Raw genomic sequence first — 16872 nt, forward strand, 5'->3', positions numbered from 1 at the left:
AAGGATAAGTCTATTGGATAGGCTTGAACAGATTTGACGTTGAACTCATTTGAAATTTTGAGAGAAAATTGAAGATAATGCTGAATTTGTGTTGTCTTCTGCACCTGTTTCGTATTTTGGCCATAACTTGCTGCTCAAAATTCCAATTGATTCGGGATTGATGTTTTTTGAAAGGACATTTAATTCTCTACAACTTTTATAGAAATATAGAAATCCAAATTTCAACGTTGTTCTGACCAAAAATGCGATTCAAGTTACTGCTGAAGATAATGACGTTTTTTGAGCATTTTTTCTTTTCTTTTCTTTTTTTGAATTTTTCATGGATCATATCTCCGGAATTTTTTTCAAAAGAGCAGATAAGATGCCATAAAGAAAAATATATTTTTTTATTATTTTCTTTAAAAAATTGAAATAAAATGAAATCCAATCAAAAATCACACTTGATTAATTTTAAATTAATTCTTGTGAGAACCAATCAAAATTAAGTGTTTAGAATAGGATGCGATCAGGCCCATCGTGTAGGCAAGCCATGATCATTGAAAATTGTTTGTATGATAACTTTTGATTAGGTGGTCCGATCAAAACCCATGACATACCATTATGATCGTTAGAACATCAAGATTTGTTTTGTATCACAAATCTAAAGATCTACCGGTTGGTTAAATGCAAGTTATAAAATTGGGTGTCTACAAAATGCAAACCCCCTTCCTTGGTTGTAGCCAACTCATACGAATTAGGATTAGATGAAATAGCAATGTTAGAGTTAGGTAAGTGTCATCAAAAGATTGAAGGTAAATGACATCGTTTTTAGTCATGTGTGTATTTGACATGAGATGGCATGAAAGGCTATGGGTGGGTATATATAATGGGGTAGAAGTGCAAGAGATGAAAATTGTGAATTAAAATGTGAAGATTTTTGTATGTATGTGTGTTGTATGGAAAGTCTTGAAATATTGAACCAAAGAAAACGAAGAATATTTATTTTTTAATAGAAAAGTCTTGAAACATTGAACTAAATAAAACAAAAAAGTCATTATTTAATTTGTTCTTATCTCAGATGTGGCACTTGAGAATATTTTAATTCTCTTTACAAATAATGCACCACTTGCTAGAACCTCACGCTTTCTCACATAAGGTTTCTACTTTTATATATTTTTTGATGATTGATTGGGATGGTAATGAAAAGTTTTTTATATTTTGGAGTGCAAAGTGAAAGTACCCATTTGTTTATGGTGGATTTGTACGATTATCCCTATTTATTTATTTGAATATAAAAATATTAAATTCATTATAACAATGTCTTTTTTTTTTTTTTCTTTTTTGGTGCTAACATGAGCCCCCAAACCTCTTCAATTTCTAGATTATTCCTTCGTGTATATGTAATCCTTTATTCTATACATCAAGCAATTATAGGAATAAATTTATTGGCGGTGTTTCCAAGATATTGGGTAGGAATTTTTAATTTAGGCTTTCATGAATCCCATGAGAGGTCGAGAACTATTAGACTAACCTGTTAGAGTTTATAACGTTGTATTATGTTTAGTAGTTTGTAAGCTCCTGGATTTCAAGTGTACAAGAGGTAATTCCTATGTGAAATTGGGGAAACTTCTTTATTAGATTATTTTTAAAGAAATTGGAATATGTTAAGTTTTAGATCTTGATTATTGAATTACAAGTGAATTAACCAAGTTATTTAATCAATCCAATTTTGCCAATTTATAATATATGAGTTAGGCAATTTAAAGCACGTAAATGCAAATTCAATAAGGTGTCACCAATTGCACAAAAGTGACAAAATCATTCATAAAGAGATAGAAATATGATGACAAAGTGAAAAATATATGAAAAATCCAAAGGAAAAACTACTATGAGGAAAGCCTTCAATAACAAAGAAAATCCACTATGATAAGAGAAGTTTTACATTTGAGCAAAAATCTTTTCCTAGACTCTACAAACCAGTAGAAAACTTACAACAAAAATCTTTTACTATACTAGAATATCAATACTCTTTAACCACATGGATTATTGCACATGTTAGGGTCATATTTTTCAGTATTGGCTAATCTGATTTAAAATTCACTTAATGATGTATTTTAAGCCTTAGTTTTTAGTGTCCAAAAGTGTGTTAAAGATTCATACTGAAGAGAAAAGAAAACTGCTCAATAGACAATCGAAACAAGCACCTCAATTGTACCTCGATACCTACTTAACGTATCGAGGCTTAGTTAATCTTGATACCTAGCTTGAGACTCCTCAACTTATCGAGTTATGGGAAATTTGATGAGAAAATTTTGTTTCAACCCAAAATACCTAGCTTGATATAAGGACATAAGAGATACACATTAAGAGAAGTTTCTCTGTGCCTAGGTTTTTTTAGGAAGCTAATTCCAGTTTGCCATTGAAGCTTGTTGCTGCAAAGATATTTGCACCAACCGCTACAACAATCTCGAATTGCTATTGAGAAGTCAATCACATCGATTGGTAGATCCATGCACCTTGAAGTTAGTTACATCAATTGGCAGATCCCAGGCTATCGAAAAAGTCTACTAAAAAGTAAGTCCAACCTAGTAGGAGCTGAGCTAGGATTAGTAGGTTTTACTGTAGATAGGTATTTGGAATTGTGTTAATTCATTTTACTTGTAATCTTATTGGTGGATTTTTCAAGAGAATGACCCATATATCACCCGTAGTTTCTAATTTATGTTCCGCTGCATTAATCTCTAGATTAGCAATAAGGTTTTGCTTTGGTTGAATATTGCATCTAATTGGACTAATTAATTCGATAATTGATTAATTTAACTGGGTCCTTTTAAATCCAACAACATTGTTGAACTGTTTCTTGATTCAATCTTCAATAACAAATTACAAACTCAATTTCAACATACATCAATGTCATAGAATCTACCAACACTAAACATTATTGATCCTAACAAAATTCATATAATTCCATTAAGATTTATCTCTACAAGGATATTGGAATTTGAAGAAATTCATTATTATTTAGGGAAGTGTTATGTCAACAATATTTTCACAACAAATATTTGATGGTAAGTTGTTATTGGTTCTATTTTCTCACCATTAAAATAATTTTTTGTCCACCAGTAACAATTAGTAAGAACTTGCTACCTATAATTTGTTGTAAAAGTATTGTGAAAATGTTGTGGATATAGCATTTTTCTATTATTTAATCCCTAAGGAAAGAGCTCCAAAATAACTAAATTATTGTGAGGGAAGAAAAATGGTACTAACGTGGTGAAAAGAACAAAATCACTTGGCACAAAGAAGAAATATTCAGTTGGCATAAAGAAAAAGTGTCTTCTTGACATACAACCAACGTGAAATAATCAATTATTATTATATTTTTACATATGATGTTTTATGCATTGCTAATGTACAATCAAAATAATAAATAAACAAATAAATAATTAAGATTTTTTATTTGAACTCTTAATTAGTAGAAAGGAATAAATCATCTAAAAAGCTAATTGACCAAAACTTATGAAATGGAGTGAATCCATATCCATGACAGCTCTGACATAATATGTACATCTCATACTCTCATTCAAGTTATCAATGTTTAGTAGATGTGGCGCAGGTACCAACTTCTTTGACATATAATGGGTAGAAATATTTAGTGAAAAATAAGAAGCATAGCTTAACGACTACCATTTGATGTTGTAGACGTACTGATATTCCAATTTAGCGCAGAATCTGGCGAAAGTGGTACCGGATCACTCTTCAACAATACAACATCATCTGCAGAAATACTAATCTCCTCATCTTTAATGTAGTCTCTATGTTGTATATCCTTTAGTGCTTCAAGCACCTGTGCCATTGATGGTCTCATTTCCTTAACATATTGCAAACACTGAAATGCCAACTCTGCCACATCAGTTATCATGTTTTTCACCGTACAGTCTGATTCAAACCCAAGAGAAGGGTCCACAAGTTCATGCAACGTGTGGTTTTGGATCTTGTTCATAGCCATGTTAGACAAATTAATTTCGTGTCGATGCCTTGAGATATCAACAGCAGGCATAGATGATATAAGCTCAATCAAGACCACCCCAAAGCTGAACACGTCACTTTTTTCAGTAAGTTGGTAACATTCGTGATATTCTGGATCGACATAACCTGGAGTACCTTGTGGAGCAGTCGAGACATGAGTGACATCGGTGGGAAAGAGACGAGACAGACCAAAATCTGCAACCTTAACCAAAAAATTGTTGTCAAGGAGAATGTTGTTTGTTTTTACATCGCGGTGGATGATATCAGAAGCATGGAGATAGGCCAAAGCAGTTGCTGTCTCAACGGCAATCTTCATTCGAGTAGGAAATGGGAGTGCACCGGGTTTTGCAAGATCACCATGAAGATGATCAGCAACTGTGCCATTAGGAATGTATTCATAAACAAGCAGGAGTTCACGGCTAGTGCGAGAGGTGCATCCATACAGTGAGACTAGATTTGGGTGGCGCAAGCGAGTAAGGATCTCAACTTCATTCATGAATTGTTCTACTCTTCTGCAGTTGTGTTCGTACAAGCGCTTCACTGCAACTTGACGCCCATCACGAAGTATGCCTAGTCAAGAAGTACGGTCAGAAGAGAGAAATCTTCAAGTTTAAGCAAATGAACTTGATAGTCATTTTCAAGCACTTTTAATTCCTTAGATAACATGACTAAACTAAAGATTGAACCATCATCCCTTAATATGGACTAAAAGTAATCACTATAAATTTGTTAGGACTTAAATCAAGTACTTTTAAGTTTGTTGAAGAAAAGATGTGCTTACATTAAGGGTCTGTTTGGATACCACTTATTGTTGAAAATTAGAAACTAAAAACATTGTAGCAAAATAATCTTTAAATGTGTGAATAGTGTCGTAGGATTTAGTTTTAAAGTTGTTTTTGTTAAAAAAAGTACTTACAAGTCCCGTAAACAATACACGGGGGCCATAAAAAACGCTGAATGCTGAAAACTTTATCCAAACGTGCCCTAAATTTCAAGTTCTAAAATCACTGATAACATTAAGTTTAGATACCACGAGTATTTTGGCAGTAAATAGAAGTGCTGTGTTTGTGTATGCGTGCGCTCAATCTTACCATAGTATACAGTGCCAAAGCCTCCATCTCCAAGTTCTTTGGCTGAATCAAAATTGTTAGTGGCTTCTTCAAGTTCATTGTAGGTGAAGAGATGAACTCCAAAGTAGCTACTTCCCCTCTCTTGATCTGTCGTTCCAGAGGGATCATAAGAGATGCTTCGACTGAGTAAGATTGAGGGATCATATTTCTTCTTCATGCGGCGTCGATTGATTAAGAATATGATGCCCAGTATTAGAACGACCGTTATGAGACATGAGACAGCACCTGGGTAAAAAAGGAAGTTCCAACTAGTTCAACTTCATAGTCTAAGTTGAGAATTTTAGCAAACACTGTACAGAAGTGAGAGATGAAAATGGATATATTACCTAAAACATACTTCCACCACTTATTCCCTTGCTTATCTGTAACCAAGGCAGAATAAATATAATTTTAGATAAATATATTGAACAGATATTTCTAAAATGTGTGTATATATGTATATTATAAAATGAATATGTGATATTGTTCATGTATGTATTTAATAAAGTTCATGTGTAAAAGAGAGAAATATACGTAGCCATTAATTAATTATGTAAGTGCTAAAAGTATCCACCCAACATATAAATACCTATAATCTACTCACTCATTGCAAGTCAGAAAAATGAGTTTTCTTGGGTGCTTTCTAATTTATTTGTGTTTTAGTATTTCTCCTATTATTCTAAGCACTTAAGAGTGTGTTTTTAAATTCCAACACTAACAGTAAGAAACAAAAAGAATGAGGTGTCAGAACATTCCTAACATCAAAAAAGAAGTATAACAAGCTCATTCCATAACTTTTCTAAGCACAGTGTGTGCTTTTAAGTATACAATGTGCTTCGATTGAACTTAAAGGAAAAGAAAAGATGCTTAAGGCCAAGAAGGAAGATAAACTAGCTTAGATGCATCAAGTATAAGACAGGTAGCAAATGTTTTCAGCTAAGAGATCCAATAGAGCAATACTAGGAATACAACTTTTCTCACACAACACTTATCACAACTTGTTAAGATGGCAAGCTAGGCATGAATCAACATACTTTCACACATATCTATCACTAATATGATTTTTATTTTTTACTAATCACAATATAGACAACATCAACTGTTACGAAAAATTTTATATCCCTAGACTTAAGACACACAGAAAAAGAAGATACTGGAAAAGAAGATAAATTAAATTCTAGTCAAACTCAAAACCCGTCATATATAAATGTGTGTGTATGGATAATCTTTTCCAAAGAACTTTCTTCAATGACTATACATACACTTTGAAAAAGTATGACTACAGGGACATAATTTTGTTAGCAAATTGGTTGGATTTGAACCTAGTTTAGCTCATCCTAACCGTCCACAGAACAAAAAAAGGAAGTGATTCTTGTTTGGTTGTGGAGTAAATGTAGCATTTTGTCTTCCAAGCTAAAATCTTTTTACTTTCTGAGAAGTGACTTAATTTGCACTCATTGATTTGACAGAGTTTAGATGAGACTGAAAACTAAAGAACTTCTAGAAGATCAAAGGAACAGACCATGTAAAACAAAAGGTAAAACTAAGCCAATTTAGCCATTGGAAAAAAAAATCCAAGAAACCATTCATCATGCCTAATTCATTCAAACCTATTTAGTTGCCCAAAATAATACGTGCTAGAGTTCAAATTTAAATTGAAAGCTTCATGATCTCTAACAATGTATGCTAGTGATTAGAAACTCCTAATATTGGACTATAATGAAAAAACAAGAACAAAAACTATAGAGAAATTGTGCTTACTATGGTTCGCCTATGATCTGTCCAGATTCTAGAAGAAAAATAAGAAAAATTTGAAGAAACTTCTCAATGATGATAAGGTAATTTCATTCAGAATTACCATCATCGCAGGTTTCAAGATGAGACCGGTCACCACAAAAACAAACAAATTCATTATTCTCAAATCTACATCGTCCGTTACTTTTCTCACAACTGTTGCAATCATGTGCACTCCAATTCAAAGAGAACCCCATCTTCAAAACGTCAGTATAATTCATCAGCAACAAGCTTGTGAAGTTGACTCCATTATGCACATCCACAGGCACATCAACAAAAGACTGGCACCAGTCTGACGAATAGTTATGAAGCTCCAATGCTTCCTTATGGAAAACTGCAAAAGAATGAAGGGTGCAATTGCTAGCACAGACTAATTCATATATAGGGTAATTATGTCGGGGGGATAAACACCTTAGGGAGCTTTTTTGAATAATTAATATAACATACAGAGACACACTTTAACCCAAAAGGCCTAAGCCCAATGGGTATGTGCTCAATTATATTATATTAACCACTCATTCTTCTCATCTTTATTCAATGTAGGACTTCACTCACACGTGTAACCCAACAATCTCCCCCTCATGTGTGAGTCTCTGCTTCTCTGTGGGCTTCAAGACCTCTCTATGGGTCATGAATAAGTTCTCTCTATGGGTCATGAATAAGTTCTACTCACTCCCCCTTGCCTAATGGGCTTTTCACTTCATCAATGCATCATCCATGAGTCTCTCGTACGCCATCCATGGAAACCACGTGTCAACCACGTGTCAACCCCACATGCACATCCATGGGAACCCCGCACGTCCATGTCCATGGGAACCTTACATCACACCATTATTTAGCATCATTAGCAATATTCATTTGTTGGGCTCTTTTTTTTCTTCTCCAAGATCTTTGTGTGTGGGCCGCTTAGGCTTTTTCTTTCCCGGTTGGGTAGGGACCATGAACACCTCACCACCTTCGCCGCACACTACCATGGGCTCTAATACCATTTGTCGGGGGGATAAACACCTTAGGGAGCTTTCTTGAATAATTAATGTAACACATAGAGACACACTTTAACCCAAAAGGCCTAAGCCCAATGGATATGTGCTCAATTATGTTATATTAACCACTCATTCTTCTCATCTTTATTCAATGTGGGACTTCACTCACACATGTAACCCAACAAATTAGGCTTTGAAGTGCAGTTGTAGAAGATGGAGAAATCACTACGGTACAAACTAAAATTAAATGGAGTGTGATCAAGGCTAACATTATGCAAAGGAGCAGGGAAAGTGTCCTAATAGATTGCAGCGTTGGCCACAAGAAATGACTGGTTTGAGTAAAAGATGTCCTTTGTGATATAATCATCATTGGCAATTGTGAGAACTGGGTTTTTATCTTTGCAGATGATTGTAAAGTTTGGGTAGCCACAGAAAGGTTCTTGTTCTTGAGGTATCCAGAAGGGGTAACTTATATTTGGGCCATCTCCACAAGTATGAGGGGCACAGGCTTGGAATTTTGGATCAAGGGATAGAATGTAGTTGACTAAGGAGGTGAAGATGATGAAAGAAATGTATGTGAGGTAAGGTTTTGGGGGACATGAAGAAGGTTTGAAGGTCCATTTGAGTGGAAGTAAGTAAGAAGCAGAGGAAAACAGAGGAAGAGAAGGGAGATGTTGACGGAGAAAAGCATTTAAGAGGAAAAAATTCCAAGTAGTTGGTATGACTTGGGTGTGAAAGTTCTCTTTAGTGTGCTAGTTTTACTTTTGTTTTGTTTTTGGTTATGATCGGAGTTTGAAAAGGAGGGGAAAGACAAACAAAGGAACAAGCAACAACGAAAAAGATTTTGTTCTCTCTAATGACTACCAAAGTTGGTCGACAACAATTGAAAGTGATGTCATTTCAATCAAGGATTACTATTAGTTGTAAAAATTGTTGTGTCTTTAGCATTATTTTATATTAAAAGACTTAAAAGGATTAGCATGGATAATTATTAAATGGTTAGACATAATTAAAATTGATACAGTTTTTCTTCAAATTTTTTAAAATAGATTATCTGAAAAAACTATGCCTTAAAAAATAAAATAGTGGTTAAAAAATTATAAAGTATGGTTCTAAACCAAGCCAAACTGTATTTACGTGGCCAAGAGTTCGTCTGATCTATTAAATATCTCTATGAATTTTTTATCATTAAGGCCGATGGCAATATCTTTTGTTTTTCCTTTGAAAGTTTTGAGTTCATTTATATTGACAATTTTGGAGTCCATGGTAGGAAAGAGATATAGACAAAAACTTGTACAAACACAGTCTTAGACCAAAAAAAAAAAAAAAACCATCAATATCCCTAGTAATGGTGACATCACGATGATATGATAATAGTATATACTAAACCATCAATATCCCTAGTAATGATGACATCACGATGATATGATAATAGTATATACTATATATATATATATATATATATATTAGATAAAATGTTATGTAACACTTTAATATCAAAAGTTTCCATTAGAGTAGGTAAGAGCATGAGTTACACATACCAGAGAAAAAGACCCACACCTACCAAACAGATGAATGGAGCATAAGAAAATAATGTACAAATTAGGCAGGGTCATTTGTGGCATTGATGTTTGAACGCTAAAATATAAGAGTGGATGACTTTGAGTGAAGATTTAGTTGGTTGAACAGAAAGTGGAGAATAGGAAGAAAATTATGATAAACATGATTTTGATTGGGATTGCTTGGTTAGCCTTGTTCTTGTGATTGCCGATAGGCATGTTTGACATTATATAAAAATAAACTCAAGTTTAACCTTAACCTCAATCTGTTGGACAAGTGTTTGGTGCTAAGTCAAGATTTTGTATCTTGTTTAAAACAAAAAACAAAAACAAAAACAAAACAAAACGAAAAAAGAAGGGGAAAAAGAAAACACTGCCTAATTTAATCAAGTGCCTTTAATATGATCATAAACTGTGCAATTATTGCAAGAAAATTCAGGGTGACTTGTCCTTCAACTTTAGAAGTGGTTGAGTGTATTAGAGAGATATCATAAATAGTCAAACAAGTTTTGTTACAGCAATTGAATTCAAAAGTCCATAATTTTCCAATATTCACGGAGAAGAAAGAATAGTTAAACTTAACAATTGGCCTATGAAATCAAAATGCATAGAAATCTAGAAAACAATCAAGAAAATTCAAGGCTCCTAATGTGTTTCAAGAATTTTAAAAATTATACCCCCATTTCGTAAATCATCAAATCTATTTTGGAAAACATTAAACCCCACTTAATTCACTTTATACAGTGGTTTCCTTCTCAGATAATTTATCAGCACATATTATTTCTTTTTCGTTTCTAAGGGAGATTGAAATAATTAAAAATTCTGTCATTTGTGTACTAGTATTTTTTATGACACAAAAGTAGCTATTAGCACAATCATAATTTGATCTGCTACTCTCATATAAATCCGGGCTGCTTCTCACAGCATGATCTGAAGTGTAGTTGGTAACTAATATTCGCAATTTTGCTTGTCACAAGAAATATTCAAAACCATACATTGAATTGAAGTCATTGGGATTTGTTCTCAGTTCTCACACAAGGGTTTGGTTTTTGGTTTTGACTTGAAGAGTTCCAATTGATATAGTCCTACATTTTCCTAGCAACTCCTCCTTTTGACTTTTTATGAGTTAAGATGTTAATGTGGAATCTATGAATATAAGGCTCTAAGAGATGAAAGATTGGATGATCATGAACAGTCAACATATATGACCCAGTCAATCGATAAAATTTTTGGTTGTGCTATTTCGCATCAATGGTAAAAGACAAATTCCAAATAAGATGCTACGAACTAGGAAGGACCTAATGCTTTTCATATTTTTGACATTATGTTTTACTTTAGAAATATAATAATAATAGTCCGTAGTCAGTACAATAGAAAAATATTAACATAATATAATAAATTAATAATAATATTAATCAAACAACTTCAATTATATATAAATACATATATATTATAAATATTCAAGTGTACATGGCAGAAGCAGCAGCAGCAGAAGCAGAAGAAGAAGAAGAAGAAGAAGGAGGAGAAGGAAAGGAAAAAAAGGATGTGAAGAAGAGCACTATAGACTGAAAGTACTTTGGGTTGTGAATTGTGATGTACCTACTCTCTAATGAGTGATGATAACATGATTTCACTATATATACTTTCTACCAAAAACAAGGAACTTGGCAATTTGTTCGCAAACATATTGGGAACTCGAGAAAAATTAATGCAATATAAGCTGTGATCAACTATCTTCGTTCTTGCTTAAAGTCTTAGGGAGTAATTTCTTCTCTATAAGGGGCATTATCAACGAAATTGCTCCCACCATCCTGGCAGATTATTAAATGTAGTTTTCAACATCAACTTGATAATAGCCCAATAGGTGATATTCGTCCGTGAAAGAATCAATAATTTTAAAAAATTTTAAAAAATATATATATATATATAAAACATAAAAAGATAACAGGTGCTACTCTAGGGGAAGAGTACCTATACAATTTTTTCTTTACAAGCTTTTGTTGAGAAAGATGAAGAGGAATGTCAAATTTTTGCAGATTGGTATAGGAAAGAGACATTATGGGTGGGTTAATTAGAATCTGCATCTCTCACACTTCTTCTATGGGTGACTCGAATTTTTTTTTTAGTGGTCTGTTGGTAAGACGTCTATTAGAAATACAAAGGATCAAGTAATTGGCCTACTAGATTGACCCACATTCCCCAAAAGAAAACAAAGCAGTACAATGGTATGCAATTACTGTATTAACTATGCCGACTGCCCAAAAAGAAGTAATTAAAGAAGGATCAACTATGCCTTACAGGCCTATAGCTGAGAACATTAAGTATATACCATCAAAACCAAACCAAGAACAAGAAGTATGCTATAGCCTAATCCAGGAAAGTGAGATGAGAAAAGAGCAAGCATATTTTTACCTGGGCAGGTATAAGAGCGCTCTCCGTCACGGCAAAGGCAGACAAATTCGTGTGTTACGTTAGAACCGCACTTCCCACCTGATTCCACACACCCGTTACAGACAATATCGTCCAAGGGAATGTATTCCACATCGAATCCTCGATTCAATACTTCCTTAAGTGCCGGGACTACACCCGCAGACTCATCAATAGCATTCCGTAAAATTGGAACTCGGATTTCTCCTCTGCATTTCTCTGGCTCCCTAATATGGATCTTTGCTGACGATTCGTTTACAAAGTAAGCGTTATTATCTACATCACTACCTTCCAAGCTGCACTTAAATCTATTTTGGACCGGTATAAGTGTATTGACTTGAGGAGGGCAGTCGTAGAAGAAAGTTATGTTTTGAACGGTTGGAGCGTAATCAAAGATACTATAATTCAAAACGGTATCGAGGTAGGTTTGAGGGCAAAGCCAGAGGTCCAATCTTGCAATGGTCATGATATGTTGAGATTCGCTGATGTTTAGTATGAGGAACTCTTGTTCTCCAAATTTGATAATCGGGTATTCATTACACTCGAGCTTGAACCCTTGGCGACCGCAATATTCAGGTCGATTACCTCCCCAGAAAGGGTAAGAAACGTTTTTGATTCCTCCACACTCATAGGGACGACTGCAATCAACAAAGCGTGCATCGTCGGTGCAGTAAGATGGTGGCAATATTGCTAAGAAGAGGGAGAGGGTGATGAGGGAAGAGAGAGGTAGATGATGGGCTTCCATGTTTAGAAGATAATGAAGAAAAGAATAGGGAGAGAAATAATGTTTATGAGGCAGCTACACAATGTTGAACCAAGACTGGAAAGCGATAGCTATAATGATGGATTGATGAAATGAACCCTCTTATTTACAATAAACAAGCTGACCATTTGTTTTGACGAAGAAAGGTGAGACTTTGTGAGATCAGCTAGCGTGACAAATCTTTGTTTGAATGTGAAGGTGGGCGAAAGACGCAACGAAATTGCCCAAACAAAACAAAACAACAAAATTTCCTAGCTATTTCAATACTACAATTAAACTATCGTTTCATCGAAACTACCAATTTTATTTAACTTTTCTATAGGTTGATGTGACGTGTTTGAATGTTTCTTTGAAATCCATATTATAATTGAACTTAATTGTATACAAATTAAGAAATATAAGTATTCTTCTTTCATTTCTTTTCTTTTTCTGTCTTTTAGCTACCAAAATATTGAACAGCATTTTATATGAATTTTACAGTTCAACTTGTTTTTTAATTCCTTTTACAGTTTACCTATAAAAAAAAATATACATAAACTACTTTTCCAAAACAAGTTAAAAGGAAAAGGCGTAAAAATATTCTTTATTAATTGGACAGATATTGCAAATTTGCAATGGATTATGTAAACATGACTAAAAAGAATCAAAATTCAAAATCAACAAGATATGGAGATATTTTTCTAATAACCGTGTTTGAAGATCTGAGGAGCTTAGATGGTTTGAAGGCATGAATAATTTCTTCCAAACCCAACAGCCTTTTTCATGATTTCTAAAGGATCAAAACTAAATAAAGAGATGGCTATGCAAATCTTAAGATGGAAATCAACTATATATAAAATAAAAATATATTAAAAAAAATATTAAAAAATCTGCAAAAACTAGTTATCCCAATATCTCATCCCTAAAAGTTTGTTTTCTTTTTTTCTTTTGTGGGCTTCTACTAAGATTGATGCTTACTATTTTTTTTTTAGAAAGTGATGCTTGCTAATTTAGTTGACCACGCCTGTCATGACATGCTATATAATTGACCTTAAAAAATGTCCATACTTAACCAATTTTATTAGGACTCTTCAACAACCTCTCTAAAATCCTGGCCCCAAATACACATACACGCGTGAAAAGCTAACCAATAAACAAACTACACTATAAGGTGAAGATGTTCAAAAACCAGTACATCTGTTCATATATAAATCATACCAAAGTCTACTTCTAAGCACCGTGAGACTTTCCAACAATTGGACACATTCATTTTTTTTTGTTTCTTCAATATATACAATGGTTGAAAATGATATTTTATCTCACGTTGAACATGCTGAATTTCAACGCAATTTTGCGTTGTTCAATCTCACCAGACAATGACATATATGGCCCCTAATTTCATGTCTTTGCATGCTACTCGGCTAGTAAATTTTCTAAGGCTAGAAATTATTTTAAACATATTCGAATCTCAATATCATATTAAATGATGGATATCCTAGGCTCCTAGCAACTCGCCTAGTCACTTTCATTGGTATATTCATATACAATGACTTTCATAGTCTTCATTAGACTCGCATATATCGATATTGACTATATAACCAACAAAGTCATAGGCCTCAGACTATCAAACCATGGAATATAGAATTTTTACTTATAATAACATTAATTTCAATCTCGATCGTGAAGATGATTAGGTCATGTGTGACAAAGTACAATAATGTCAGCAATTCCATTCCACAAACACACAGGCCAGCTGAAGAAGACGGTCTCTTAGAATATGGATTTGGGTCATGACTAATGGTAATGACTTAATACTATATATGGATGTTGCCTTGGAACAAGTAAAAGTATATTTATAAAAAGAAATTAAAAAAAAAGTAATCAAAATCCTTACCAACTATAACTGGTTGGATGATAGGAAATCGACACTTAGTGAGTTAGAAAAGAATCCTCTAAACTAGTTTTGAGTTAATTTTAACTTTTTGCTATATCATTTTCAGTTGATATATAATATGATTAAACAACTTATTATTATTATTATTATTTTGTGATTATATACTCTATCTTAAGTTTTAGCCATTTTAGTTTTCAAAATTTTATTTTAACAAGTATTGTCATACTTATACAAAAGAAAACACGTATTGTTAATAAAATCATAGAAACGACACAAACACAAAGAATTTAATTTTTTATATATGTCATTTAGAGTATTTTATTTTACTTGTAAAACTTCTTTTAAAGTTTTTTAGTTAAAAATAAATTTAAACCATAAAAAACTAAACCTAAATCATTATTATTAAACTTCAAATACAATTCTTTTTCAAACGATCATAGTCTAGTAAAGCCATATAATCGCTTAACACGTTAAGTAATTGCCTAAGTAATCTAGTGGAAGAGTTAACCCTAACTCTAATAAAAAAAGGTTTTGAGAATCAAACACAAAAGCTTTCAAAAATGTAAAAAGCTTGTTGAGTATTAGGACAGCAACATGCCAAGCTAGAATTTTGAATAAGGAACTTAAGTGAAATATTGAGTTGAGCCCGTCTTTTTTCCACGCAACCTATCTATTAATAATCTGATCTTCGATATCTCTTCAATCTATCGAGACATGTTTTTCTATATATACTAGAAGATTATTTCAAATCTCTCTCTTTTGTCTTTTCTTCAATCTCTCCTGATCTCTCTCGACTAGCCTAAAACACTAAATCAAGCTTCCATACCTTGATTTCTGCCCCCTCTCACCTCCAAAACCTTGGTAAGTCTCTCCGATCTCTTCTTTTTCATGTATTTTTCACATATTCATGTTTCTTAGACCTAGGTTTTGAAAATTTTGGGGTTTTTTTTTGAGTTTTTTAGTTATTTTGTTGATCTTTAGGTATTGAATTTTTTTTTTTTTAATAAATTATAATATTTCCATGCATTACATTCTCTATGCATTTTTACCTATTGTCATCTATAAAACTGTGTGCTTGATTATTCTTGTGTTGTAGTGTTGGAATGGGTTTTTGGCATTTTTGCCCTATGTTCATGCATTTTCGTGCATCGTTCTTTCACGTTACACTTTATCTTATGTGGTTATCTCTCTTTATTGCCTTCTTTCTCTCTCTCCTTAGAGCATCTTCCCATGGCACCTAAAAAGAGCACCCCCATTTGTAATCCTGTCTCTCATGCTTCTTCTTTTTTTGCCCCCGTTCTTGATTCTCTTCGGTTCAATGACACGAACTGCTGAAAAGAGAGAGAACTTCACTCTACATCGGCCTCACGTTGAGAGTCAGATTATTCTATCTAAGTTGTCAAACACAGCGATACCCCAGACTTTCCAGTCTCGTGGGTTGGAGTTCCTATGTGAATGACTCACTACATGTCCAGTGGTGTATGTTCAGGAGTTTTACTCCAACATATACATCGTCGGTACCTCCGTAACCATGTTCACTACAAGTGTTCAAGGTACATGTATCTCTGTGACTCCAGAGCTTATCTTTTAGTTAGTCCATTTTACCCGGGTGGCTGAGTCTGACCACCGTAATGCACCAATGCTTGCATCCCTCTCTCTCAATGCACTAGCTACCATCTTCTATGGACAACCATCCACTTGGGGTTATACCCTAATTATGGTGACTCGTGAATTCGTTTAGAACACTCGTCTGTATGTTGAACATGATCATGACTTATGCCTTTACTTTGGCCTTTCATTATAACACCATCACTGAGTCTCATATTTGGTTTCTTTAATTTTTATTGGATGGTACTTTCCCTCTCAGTTGATTCTCTCTATTATGGAGACGTTTCAAGATGCTGGTCGATGTGAGAAACTTGTATTCCCCTCCGCCATTGCTTGTATCCTTACTTGATATAATGTTTATTTCCCTCCTACCAATCATTTCGTTCTCTAAGGTGCCCTTGGGAAGGTAACTATCTCTAGGAGTTTCTCACAGCTCTCTTCTCAAGCTAAGCGCCAAAGGCCTGATTCGACTCCAGCCTAGCGAGAGGAGGCTACCTTTCATGCCCTTGTGGACGCTACCTATACATCCTTCCCCTCATTTGCTCCACTTTTATTCCACATGCTCTTTCCTTTCCATATCTCTTACATGTGTTAAGTATCTACTAGAGCTTTTTTTTATGACTTGTCTTGTTTTACACATGATGCCTTGATGTATCTTGTTTAGCTCATTTCAGTCAAAGACAAGTTGCTAAGCCATATCGATACTAGAACTCTCTTCTTGCAAAATTCTTCATTAGTTCAAGTGTTT

The 16872-nt window shown here is 33.8% G+C and overlaps 1 protein-coding gene across 5 annotated transcripts in view; it reads right to left on the bottom strand.

Moving 5' to 3' along the window:
• Window positions 1–3418: 3418 nt before the first annotated feature.
• LOC115964068 (LEAF RUST 10 DISEASE-RESISTANCE LOCUS RECEPTOR-LIKE PROTEIN KINASE-like 1.2) overlaps window positions 3419–16872 on the bottom strand; it is a 29739-nt gene continuing 16285 nt past the window's right edge. For 4 of the 5 annotated variants that reach the window (XM_031083367.1, XM_031083369.1, XM_031083370.1 and 1 more), the window contains 3 exons: window positions 5465–5500; window positions 5100–5363; window positions 3419–4578 (listed from right to left, as the gene is read on the bottom strand). In XM_031083367.1, coding sequence (XP_030939227.1) covers window positions 3656–4578; window positions 5100–5363; window positions 5465–5500 — 1223 coding nt within the window. In that variant the 3' untranslated portion in view covers window positions 3419–3655. Of the gene's footprint in view, window positions 4579–5099; window positions 5364–5464; window positions 5501–11865; window positions 12688–16872 lie in introns of those variants that run through there. The other variant, XM_031083368.1, reaches the window with a different exon arrangement.

The sequence above is a fragment of the Quercus lobata genome, chromosome 10, assembly GCF_001633185.2.
Source record: "Quercus lobata isolate SW786 chromosome 10, ValleyOak3.0 Primary Assembly, whole genome shotgun sequence".
Taxonomy (NCBI): Eukaryota; Viridiplantae; Streptophyta; class Magnoliopsida; order Fagales; family Fagaceae; genus Quercus; species Quercus lobata.